Source organism: Vipera berus, assembly GCF_964194415.1.
Source record: "Vipera berus genome assembly, chromosome: 3".
NCBI lineage: Eukaryota > Metazoa > Chordata > Lepidosauria > Squamata > Viperidae > Vipera > Vipera berus.
The window spans coordinates 7,611,786-7,624,114 of record NC_138204.1 but is presented as its reverse complement, the minus strand read 5'-3'; the positions used below and the strand labels follow the sequence as shown (position 1 = coordinate 7,624,114).

Here is a 12,329-nt window from a genome sequence, read left to right as displayed (position 1 = left end):
ATGGGATGATTAAGTGAATGAAAAAGCACTCGTAAGAACACTGTGTGTCTCATAAATTTATTGTTTATTTTTTTTTATTCAAGGGACCACCCGGTCTTAAGGGTGATAAAGGGGACAGCGGAAGTCCAGGCATACAGGTAATTCTGTCTCACCTTGTTCCATTTCAGACAAATGGCTGTCCAGTCTCTTCTTAAAAACTTCCAGTGTTGAAGCACCCACAGCTTCTGGAGGCAGGCTGTTCCACTGGTTAATTGTTCTAATTGTCACGAAGTTTCTCCTTAGTTCCAGGTTGCTTCTCTCCTTGGTTAGTTTCCATCCGTTGCTTCTTGTCCTGCCTTCAGGTGCTTTGGAGAATAGCTTGACTCCCTCATGTTTGTGGCAGCCCCTGGGATATTGGAAGACTGCTATCATGTCCCCCCTCATCCTTCTCTTCATTAAACTAGACATACCCAATTCCAGCAACCGTTCATTATATGTTTTTGCCTCTAGACCTCTAATCATCTTTGTTGTGACTTATGACTATTGTTTACACTCACGACTGTTGCAGATCATGTGATCAAAATTCAGACTCTTGGCAACTGGCTCATATTTGTGACGGTGGCAGGGTCATGTGATCATTTTTTGTGACCTTCCGACAAGGTCAGTGGAGAAGCCAGATTCGCTCAACATCCATGTTACTAACTTAGCAGACATGTGATTCAGTTAACAACCATGGTGACTCACTTTAAAACCTTCATAAAAACAATCATAAAATCGAGTCCAGTGACATGGTGCCTCGATTTATGACCACAATGACATACAACTGAAATTCCTGGCTCCCTTGTGTAGTAAGTTGAGGACACCACTTTCAGACTTTGGAAGATGGTGTGTAATTGAGATAAGGTAACAATAGGTAAGGATCATGTAAACAGAAAAACTGAAATTATAGTTATAAGTACAAATACTTACTACCATAGTTGAGTCCGAATTTTCCATTGCTAAGTAATAAAATTGTTAAGTGAGTTTTGCCCCATTTTATGATCTTTCTGCCACAGTTGTTCAGTGAATTACTGCAGTGGTTAAGTGAATCACATGGCCATTAAATGAATCTGACCTTCCTTAACTTTCTTGTAGGAGACTGGCTAGGAAGAATATAAATGGTGATCACACAGCAACAGGACAATGCAACTGTCATAAAAAAACATGCCAGTTGCCAAGTGCCCAAATTTTGAGCATGCGACTATGGGGGTGCTGCAACAGTTGTAATTGTGAAAACTGGTCATACGTCACTTTTTTCAGTGCCTTTGTAACTTTGAACAGTTACTGAACGAATGCTTGTAAGTCGAGGACAACTTATACAATCATCTACAACAGGGGTAGGGCAACTTCAACCCATCCATTAAAATAATTCAAATAACTGTGGGAAGTCAGCCCCCCAGAGAAGGAAATATTAAAAGGGCAGAAAAATATATTTCCTCAAAGGATCTTAAAGAGGCAGAAAAGCATGCCCAGTTTTTCTTAATAGCCCCAAATTTCCCTCCCCCAAGTAGAAGCCAGCTCTGTAGAAATGCAGATGTAAATAATCCATTCAGGAAGGTTGGAGGCCTCCAGCTAGAAACTTAGGAAGACAAAGACACCTAAAATCTACATACTCCACCCAAAGTCTAAGACAGGACATAATAGGATTAACTCACAGATGCCAAAGGGGCACACTCAGACTCAGGTCAAAGTACATGACACAGGATAGACAAAGCCTCAAACAGGAACAGGAAACAACTCCAAGCAAAAGGCTCCAGAGGGTATAAAAACCCACTCGCTACATGTGCTCACTCTTTTTTTCTTCCAGAGCCATCTTCCTGTCTGGCTCTCCTCTTCAATAAATTGCAACCTTCTTTCTAAAGCAGTCGCCATGTTGTTTATTCCCAGCTTGGACTGTATCGTGATGAAGACTTTTCCTTCAACATAACAAACCAACTAGAGAATGCTTCATTTGCATTTGTTGGTTGTCCCTTGATCTGGAAGGCAAATTCTGAGCTAGTTCCCAACAATACAATTTGGCAGTGGAACCAGTGACTCAGAGAGGGCTTAGGCTGTCCTTCACTGGATGCTTTAGAGTAGAGGCTAATATTCAAGCCGTTTGCCTGCGATGCTTTAATTAGGACATCTACTCTGAATAGGTGCTGGGCTTCGTGACCTAAGTGTCCCTTCCAGCATTTAATTCTGTGATTCTATCTCTTAGCCACCCACAGATTCAAAGAGACTTGGCTGCAGGCTAAAAAAAACCCCACAAACATTCTTATTCAGCCTGACACTTTCAAGAAGTCTCCTTCTATTCTGCAGCCAAACTTGTTTAGATACATAGATGGGTATGAGCTAGCTAGAATCTCTAAAATATATCATGTGCCTTTGTGTGTCCCTGTCTCTGTGTGTGTCTGTTTGTGTGTGTGGGATGGTGTGGTGTGGTGTGGTGGGTTTATTCCTCCTGAATTGGGGAAGAGAGGAAAATAAAAATAAAAAAATATTTATCAAAGCAAATATCAGTTATTTACTTTGATCAATAAAAGCTTATTTCTAAGATGTGGGTTAAATACAGATAGTTCTTGACTTATAACCACTTTTTTAGTGACCAGCGTTACAACAGCGCTGAAAAAAGTGAGTTATGAGCAGTCTTCACACTTATGACCATTGCAGCATCCCTGTAGTCACATTGTCAAGATTCGAACCCTTGGCAACTGGCATGTATTTATGACAAGCAAAGTCAGTGGGGAAGCCAGATTCACTTAACTGTGTGACTAACTTAACAATTGCAGCAATTCATTTAACAACTGCCTTTCTCAGCAATGGAAAGTTTGGGTTCAAGTGTGGTCATAAGTCAAGGGCTATGTGTAATAATAATAAGTTGGAAGGGACCTTGGAGGTCATCTAGTCCAACCCCCTGTTCAGGCAGGAAACCCTATACAATTTCAGACAAATGGCTGTCCAGTCTCTTCTTAAAAACGTCCAGTGTTGGAGCATTCACAGCTTCTGGAGGCAGGTTGTTCCACTGGTTAATTGTTCTAACTGTCAGGAAATTTCTCCTTAGTTCCAGGTTGCTTCTCTCCTTGACTAGTTTCCATCCATTGCTTCTTGCCCTGCCTTCCTGCCAAGAATAGCTTGACTCCCTTTTCTTTGGGGCAGCCCCTGAGATATTGGAACACTGCTATCATGTCCCCCTTCATCCTTCTCTTCATTAAACTAGACGTACCCAATTCCAGCAACCGTTCCCTATACGTTTTAGCCTGCAGTCCTCCAGTTGCCCTTCTCTGTATCCTTTCTAGAGTCTCAACATCTTTTTTACATCGTGGTGACCAAAACTGGATGCAGTATTCCAGGTGTGGCCTTACCAAGGCCTTGTACAGTGGTATTAGTACTTCACGTGATCTTCACGTGTAGCCAAGAACTCATCACTGCTTTGGCTTGGAATGTACCTTCTAACTCAGACCTCTGCTTGTCTATAGGGTATGATGGGTCTCCAGGGAGCAGCAGGTAAAGATGGTCCTCAAGGATCAAAGGTAAGATTTCTTTCCTTCAAATTGTGCTCAGCCTTCCTATCTTCACGGTTATGTCCATGTCATTTTGGTGACATCATTCTAAACATGGTTTATTGATACCTTTTTCTGGAATAGTTTTTCAGCTTCCTTCTCTACCATCTGGTGATCTCCCATCCATGTCAACAGAATAGCAGAATAACAAAGTTGGAAGGCACCTTGGAGGTCTTCTAGTCCAACCCCCTGCTCAAGCGGGAAACCTTATGCCATTTCAGACAAACGGTTGTCCAGTCTCTTCTTGAAAACTTCCAATGTTGCAGCATTCACAACCTCTGGAGGCAGGTTGTTCCGCTGATCAATTGTTCCCGCTGTCAGGGAATTTCTCCTTAGTTCTAAGTTGCTTCTCTCCTTGATTAGTTTCCATCCGTTGCTTCTTGTCCTGCCTTCGGGTGCTTTGGAGAAGAGCTTGACTCCCTCTTTTTTGGGGCCGCCCCTTAGATATTGGAACACTGCTATCATGTCACCCCTAGCCCTTCTTTTCATTAAACAGGCTCTTACAGCCCTGATCATACTACACATGTGAGGTCAACCAGGTGATGTTACCTGCTGAGATTTGGTTAAAGTTTCTCTAATCATGAAATCTAATGCTGAGTGAGACAAGAGGGACGACCGCTTTGATCCTGCAATGGAATCAGATGTCATATCTAGAAAGCATCTAACATTAAATTAGCTCTCAGTCCTAGAGGAGATCAACCCTGACTGCTCTTTAGAAGGCCAGATCCTGAAGCTAAAACTCAAATAATTTGGCCACCTAATGAGAAGGAAGGACTCACTGGAGAAGAGCCTAATGCTGGGAAAGGTTGAGGGCAAGAGAAGAAGGGGATGACAGAGAATGAGGTGGCTGGATGGAATCACTGAAGCAGTAGGCGTGAGCTTAAATGGATTCCAGAAGATGGTAGAGGACAGGAAGGCCTGGAGGAAGGTTGTCCATAGGGTCGCGATGGGTCAGACACGACTTCGCAACTAACAACAACAACAACTGCTCCTGCTGTTATTTCAAGCTGCCAGAAGCTGGTACCCTGTTTGTGATGTTATGATGGGACTACAGCTCCCAGTATTCCCTGACACCTGTAATGCCGTGTAGGAAAGATCTTGGTAGATGGGCTAGGAGATACTGCTACGGTAAGATGGCATAGCCCTGAGCTGCATAATGGGAGGAGAAAGAGGTTCAGAAGGGAACACACCCACACCCACACCCAGTTTCCCAGGCTGTAAGTCAGACAGCAAGAAAACAGTACTTTCAGATGTGTAAGATTCTATTAACGTAGCATTACATTACAATACAGTAGAACTATCTTATGTGATTGTGTTTCATGTCTGGTCCGCCTGATAAGGCCTGGTGATGATGTTATCCATTCAGTTGTGTCCAAGTCTGGGTGATTCTATGGGCCAGGTCTCTCCACATCTTCTGATCTTGCCCTAATTCTGTGAGTTGTTCTGTGCTCTGATTGGCGTCAGCTTTGATAGTGTCCAGCCACCCTATTCTCTGACGGCCTGGTTTCCTTTTACCGCTAACTCTTCCAAACGTAATTGCTTTCTCCAGCGAATTCCCTCTTGTGACATGGCCAAAGTACGTGAGACGCAGTTTCGTGATTTTTGCCTTTTGGTGACATGTCTGGTGTTATGTGCTCCAGTACTAGTTTAATACTAGACCAGCAATCAAGCAGTAAACAATACCCCAATCTAGGAACTACCAACTCGGACAAACAAATCAAACAATAAACAGCCTAAGCAAGGGGACACCAAGAACACTCACACCAACTGTCAACGCTGCCAACATTGGATGTTTTTTTGCTCTGACAACATAAAAGGCAGCCTTTTCCTGTTTTGCTTTGAATCAATGAAGCTGGGGGGGGGAGGAGGAGAAGGTTGACCCAGTTGTTTTGATAAAATAAGGGATGGCACACTACAGAAAGGAAGTGAAACTTTGCATGTTAAACTAATTGGAGAATGTGATTTATGACGTGCAATCAAGGGAGGGAATTGTCTATGATACGATGTGTTCAAGGGAGGAGAATTCAGATTCTGGCATCCATCCATGAGTGCCGATTCTTCCTTCTCATTATTACAGACTTTTTAGAATAAACAATGCTGGAATGTTCTTTGATCTGTCTCATTAGTCGGAACCATGACACCAACAGCAAAACCCATCCCTGCTAGCACTGATCGTATTACCTAGTTTGGCAATGAAATGTCTGCAAAGAAAGAACCAAGCCCAGAGAGTCCAAAGGAGCTCATAATTCGACCCTGGGCTACAAGTATTCTCTTGTATTAATAAATATGTTTCACAGGGAGTTCGAGGACTTGAAGGAGCAGCTGGACCACCGGGGCCGCCAGGACCACGGGTGAGCAATTTCAGTCAAGTGGAAATTCATGTCCGTTCCGGAACGAACAACTCCATTACAAAAAGCTGCTACCAACAGAGTTCCCTTGGGTTAGGAAGAACAGGCAAACGAGCGTCGCATTCTGTGTGCTTTCGTTGCCATTTAGCAACTGGGTTATTCGCTTCTGGCAGCTTCTTGGCAAGGAGGGGGGCATAACCAGCTGGTTCCAAACTCTGAGGCCTCTTTCAAAAGCCTGGGTTGGTATCTAAAAGTTTCTGGAACATCTCTTGCTTTACTGAGGCATTTTCTTCCTGCTTTACATCAGTGAAATAGGCAGTCGGATATCTTCTTCTTTTGCCCTTCAGACAGAGGGAAAGAAATATATATATAAAAGATGAGAAGTAGAAGAGAAAGCAAAGGGGAAAAAGGAAAAGGAATCGCTACCATGATAAGTTATCATGCACGAGAGCCATTTTGGCATAACGGTGGAAGGCATCAGGCTAGAAAGTGGGAAACTGTGAGTTCTAGTCCCATATTAGGCACAAAAGCTGGCTAGGTGTTCTTGGGCCAAACATCAGGAGATTACACAGTGGTACCTCGGTACTCATTTTTAACTGGTTTCAGGAGGCACGAGGAGTACCAAAAATGAGGAGTACCAAACACATTTTTCCAATAAGGGATAATGTAGTGAGTCACAAGGTAACCGACACTACCAAATTTTAGCTTGTGCATTAAGTAGCAAGCAAATGATGAGTACCAGGACAAACTTTTTGCATCAAAATGCTTTGAGTTTTCAGGGGGATTTAAAGCAGTTGAGTACCAAGGTACCACTGTAAGTTCTAGTCCCATCTTAGGCATGAAAGCTGGTTGAATGACTTTGGGCCAATCACTAGGGACAGGGGTAGGCAATCTTGGCTGTTTTATGACTCGTGGTCTTCAACTCCCAGAATTCCTGAGCCAGCCACACTGAGGGGAAAGGGAGAGGTTTCCAAGCTGAGCCATGCTGGCTCAGGAATTCTGGGAGTTGAAGTCCACGAGTCATAAAAGAGCCAGGGTTGCCTACCCCTGCCCTAGGAGATGCTGTGTTCTAGTCCTGTCTTAGAAAGGAAGCAGCCGAGTGATCTTGCACCAGTCACTTCTATTAGTTCTAGGAAGGAGGCAATAGGAAGCCACTTCCAAAAAACTCTTGCCATGAAAATGGCAGTGACTTTCCAGGCAGCTGCTAGGAGTCAGAACTGACACTAAGACACCTTTTTTTAAAAAGTGATCATATGGAAGAGAAAACTGGCTTAAGCATCCCTACACAATGAAGCTTTTAGAAAGGCAACATGGTAGATTTCCCACAGCATCGTTTGAAGAAACACTGTTTTTACAAGTCTATTGTTCTATCCCCTAAATTATGATATCAATAGGAGAGGAGGGAAACATAAGTCATGTGCAATGTACTCTTTTAATATTCTTCTCTAGCTAGGCAGTTCAAGGAAATAAATCTCTGTGTGTGTAATTTTCCCCATCCTGCTTTTTTTGCAAGCAAATTCTGCTGGATTGTTTTAAACCTCAAGAAGTTGATTGCTTCCATCCTGTTGCATTTCTAGTCGTTTACGCCTCTCCTTTCTTCCTGCAGGGATTCCAAGGCCTAGCAGGGGCCCGGGGTAGCCCTGGAGACAGAGGGTCCCCGGGAGAAGTCGGACCCACGGTAAGGCTCCACCCCACCTCACTATCACTCATTGCAGTTAAGGATATCCAACATTTAATTTCATAGTCAATAGATAGATATAACAGAACCATGTAGTAGAATAATAGAATTACGAAGTTGGAAGGGACCTTGGAGGTCCTAGTAGTCCAACCACCAAGCAGGAAACCCTATATGATTTCAGACAAATGGCTGTCCAGTCTCCTCTTAAAAACCTCCAGTGTTGGAGCATTCACAGCTTCTGGAGGCAGGTTGTTCCACTGGTTAATTGTTCTCACTGTCAGGAAATTTCCCCTTAGTTCTAGGTTGCTTCTCTCCTTGATTACTTTCCATCCGTTGCTTCTTGTCCTGCCTTCAGGCGCTTTGGAGAATAGGTTGAGCCCCTCTTCTTTGTGGTTGTTGTTGTTGTTAGCTGCGAAGTCATGTCCGACCCATTGAGACCCCATGGACAATGTTCCTCCAGGCCTTCCTGTCCTCTACCATCTTCTGGAGTCCCTTTAAGCTCACGCCTACTGCTTCAGTGACTCCATCCAGCCACCTCGTTCTCTGTCGTCCCCTTCTTCTCCTGTCCTTAATCTTTCCCAGCATTAGGCTCTTCTCCAGTGAGTCCTTCCTTCTCATTAGGTGGCCAAAGTATTTGAGTTTTAGCTTTAGGATCTGGCCTTCTAAAGAGCAGTCAGGGTTGATCTCCTCTAGGACTGACCAGTTTGATCGCCAGAAATCGTTGACGCTCCATCACTGGAGATTTTTAAGAAGAGGCTAGACAGTCACCTGTCTGAGATGGTATCAGGGCAACATTTCGACGAAATCTCATCCGTCATCCTCAGGCTGGTGACTTCAGCTTCGTTCTTCTGGGAGAAGTGTTCTCCCAGAAGAATGAAGCTGAAGTCACCAGCCTAAGGATGACGTATTCAGGTTTTTCCCCACGTAGAATTGGAGGTATCAGGGCAACCTGAATTATTTATATATATATAAATTATATATAAATTATTTATATTATATATATATATATATATATATATATATATATATATATATATATATATATATATATATATATATATATATATATATATATATATATATATATATATATATATATATATATATATATATATATATATATATATATATATATATATATATATATATATATATATATATATATATATATATATATATATATATATATGTGGATCTTTGGTCATTCGGGTTTTTTCCCACGTAGAATTGAAGGTGTAAGAGCAACGTTTCAACGGAATCCCATCCGTCATCCTCAGGCTGGTGGCTTCAGCTTCCTTCTTCTGGGAGAAGCATGTGGTAGTGACTGTTTGTTCCTCTTTTTTAAACTGCCAGAGGGGGTGTGTTCTGTGGGTGGAGGTGTGCTCTGATTGGGTGGGGGATTAGGTGTGTTCTGATTGGGTGGGAGTGTGTTTTGAATGGGGGGGTGTTCTGATTGGTTGGGGGTGTGTTTTGAGTGGATGGGCTGGTCTCAGCTGCCAGCCTTAGACCTGAGCTGGTGAGTTGTGCTGCTTTTGTTCGGCTTCGTGTTTGTGGTGGTGCCATGTTTTTATAGTGGGTGTCAGTTTGCTTATTGTCTGGTTTGGAGGGGTTTAAAGTGGCTGATGTTGCAGCTGTAGTTAGGTTTCTGTTTTGTGGTTGTGCGTCGTTATCATTGTGGGTTCGGATTTGCTTTTTGAATGGTTGTGTGGTGGTGATGTCATGTGATGTTATCATGAGTTTGGGTCTGGTATCATTCTTGGTGGTTGGGCCTCATCTGTCAATCAAGGCGGGTTTCCAAATGGCTGGTAGGCGAGAGGTATCATCTCGTTTGTTCATGCTGTGGGGGCGTTTTTCTATCTCAATGGCTTCTCTGATTATTCTGTTGTTAAAATGTTCAATTTTGGCGATAGTTTTGGTTTTTTTAAAATCAATTTCATGTCCCGTGGCTTCAAAGTGTTGGAACAGGGATGAAGTTTGTTCTCCCTTTCTGAGTGAGTTTTTGTGCTCTTCAATGCGTGCACTTATTCTTCTGTTGGTCTGTCCGATGTATGTGGTGGGGCAGGTGGTGCATGGGGTTTCGTATACTCCTTGGTTTTCTAACCCAATTATGTCTTTGGGGTTTCTTAGGATGGTGGATATTTTTCTGTCTGTGTAGAATGCTGTTTTGATGTTGTGTTTTTGGATGTTATATATATTGGATTGCTAACAAAGAATTAAAGGGAGACTGATATGGCCTTTTCAAACTTATTTGTTCTCATCAATCAGCCATACCCTTCTGAGATTCGAACCTGGGCCGATTGCACATTAGGCAATTGTTCTAACCCTTAGGCCACTGGCTCTTTCTCGCTTTGTTAGCTGAGAAGCAAGGGAGATATGTGTTAAGTGTTTGTTAAGTATTTAGAATACCTTGCTAGGCCCCAAACACGGGATACTTAACAAACACTTAACACATATCTCCCTTGCTTCTCAGCTAACAAAGCGAGAAAGAGCAACACAACACATTGTGAAGTGGGTGTATAGGGTCTCTAACAATGCTTCAAGTTCTAAGCGCTTATAAGCAGTGTCCTGAATAATCTTCTCAGCTGTCCTTACCACTCTCTGTATGGACCATCTATCTGAGGTTCTGCTACCACCAAACCAAATAGTGATGCAGTTTGTTAAAACACTCTCAATCGTGTCTCTGTAAAAAGTGGCCAGAACAGAAAGAGAAAGATGTGCTTTCATCTGAAGCAAGAAATGCAAATGTTGGTTTGCATGCTTCATTAAAAATAACGTATGAAGAAACCAAGTCAGATTGTTAGTTATCTGCACCCCCAGGTACTTAATATTATTGACCACTTCTAAAGCTGCAGCCTTGGTACAAAGTGGAGTATGACTATGCCGGCTCTTTCTAAAATCAACAATGTTCTCCAATGTTTTATTAACATTCAAAACCAGGTTATTTTTATGAAACGTCTGCAAGAAAGCAACCAAGCTCAGAGAGTACCAAGGACCTCTCATTTCAACCCTAAGCTACAAATATTCCCCTTTACTGGTATCATAAAGTTTTGTTTGACTCAATGTTGCTTGAAGATTGTATGCACAAATGCAGAGCTGCAGAGGGATTTCTGAAAGAAAGTGGATGGGTAGAGGAGGGGCTAGATCCAGCTGGTTATTGATACCCTACTTTTACTCCCATACAGAATTCCGTGTTGCATTCCCAGGGGGTTCTCCTTGAAGACGCCCTTAGCAATTCACGTTTTTCATGATTTTTCTCTCCAAAGCAGCTATGAGCATGCATAGTACTATATAAGGAAATGATTTACATTTTTGATGCAGCATTTTTATATTTGGGAATGTTGCCTGTTATCTATAGGAAAGCATTTTTCCTCTAGAGAAGAAACAAACCTGAAAAGCTATAGATCTTTTATCAAGATATAGATACATATAATTGGTTTTTTTTAATAGCTTGAAGATAATAATGTTTTTGTTTTTTCCTCCAGGGGCTTCCTGGTCCAAAAGGAGAAAGGGGGGAGAAAGTGAGTCTCTGTTGCTTCTCTGATGTTCTTTGATAATCATTTAAAGACTTTAATATTTTTAATTAAATTTTAAGTGAGGGTCTATGCAATTGATTTATATCCACTTTTTAAACACAAGAATAGTGGAATCAATATATATATAATTATCTGGTTCAATATATGCACATTTCTTTCATTTGCTGTGGTGGTTAAGATGCTGGTCTAGAAACCAGGAGATGATGAGATCTACTGTAGTTTTAAGGGACGTGGTGGCTCAGTGGGTTAGGATGCTGAGCTTGTTGATCAGAAGATCGGCAGTTTGGCGGGTCGAATCCTGAGTGCCGTGTAGCAGAGTGAGCACCTGTTACTCGTCCCAGCTTCTGCCAACCTAGCAGTTCAAAAGCACGTAAAAATGCAAGTAGAAAAATAGGGACCACTACGGTGGGAAGGTAACAGCGTTCCGTGCGCCTTTGTCATCTAGTCATGCCGGCCACATGACCACGGAGCCGTCCTCGGACAAGCGCTGGCTCTTCGGCTTTGAAACAGAGATGAGCACCGGCCCTTAGAGTCAGAAACGACTAGCACACATGTGCAGGGGAACCTTTACCTTTACCTTTTACTGTAGTTTTAGGTAGGAAAGTCAGCTGTGTCTTTGGCAGTGGTGGGATTCAAATACCTGAACAACCTGTTCTATTATGGGATGCAGGCCTGGGCCTCTGTTGCCTAGAATGGACTTCCGGAAGTGGCATCATGCACTCCCGGTGGGCCGTTCTAGGCTTGGGAGGTGTCTTCCAGGCCTCCAATGCCTCCAATGGACTTCCGGAAGTGGTATCCATGCACTTCTGGTGATCCATTCTAGGCCTGGGAGGCCCCCTCCAGGCCTCCGATGCCTAGAATGGACTTCTGGAAGTGGTATCCATGCACTTCTGGTGGGCCGTTCTAGGCCTGGGAGGCTTTCTCCAGGCCTCCGAGGTCTAGAATAGACTTCCGGAAGTGGTATCCATGCACTTCTGGTGGGCCGTTCTAGGCCTGGGAGGTATCCGAGGACTAGACTGGACTTTCAGAAGCCAGCCGGTTCTCCGAATTCAGGTAAATTTAGCTACCGGTACTTTGGGCCAATCACCAGGTGATTGAAAATTTTAGTCCCACCTTAGGCAGGAAAGTCATCTGAGTGACTTTGGACCAATCACCTGGAGACTGGGAGTTCTAGTCCCACCATAGGCTGAAAAGTCGGCTGGATGACTTT

General features: G+C 43.0%; 1 protein-coding gene across 3 annotated transcripts in view; it reads left to right on the top strand.

Moving 5' to 3' along the window:
• Positions 1-12,329, top strand: part of COL20A1 (collagen type XX alpha 1 chain) — a 532,145-nt gene that overhangs the window by 500,016 nt on the left and 19,800 nt on the right. For all 3 annotated transcript variants that reach the window (XM_081323724.1, XM_081323723.1, XM_081323725.1), the window contains 5 exons: positions 84-137; positions 3,477-3,530; positions 5,858-5,911; positions 7,515-7,586; positions 11,069-11,104. In XM_081323724.1, the coding sequence (XP_081179850.1) occupies positions 84-137; positions 3,477-3,530; positions 5,858-5,911; positions 7,515-7,586; positions 11,069-11,104 (270 nt within the window). The remainder of the gene's footprint in view (positions 1-83; positions 138-3,476; positions 3,531-5,857; positions 5,912-7,514; positions 7,587-11,068; positions 11,105-12,329) is intronic.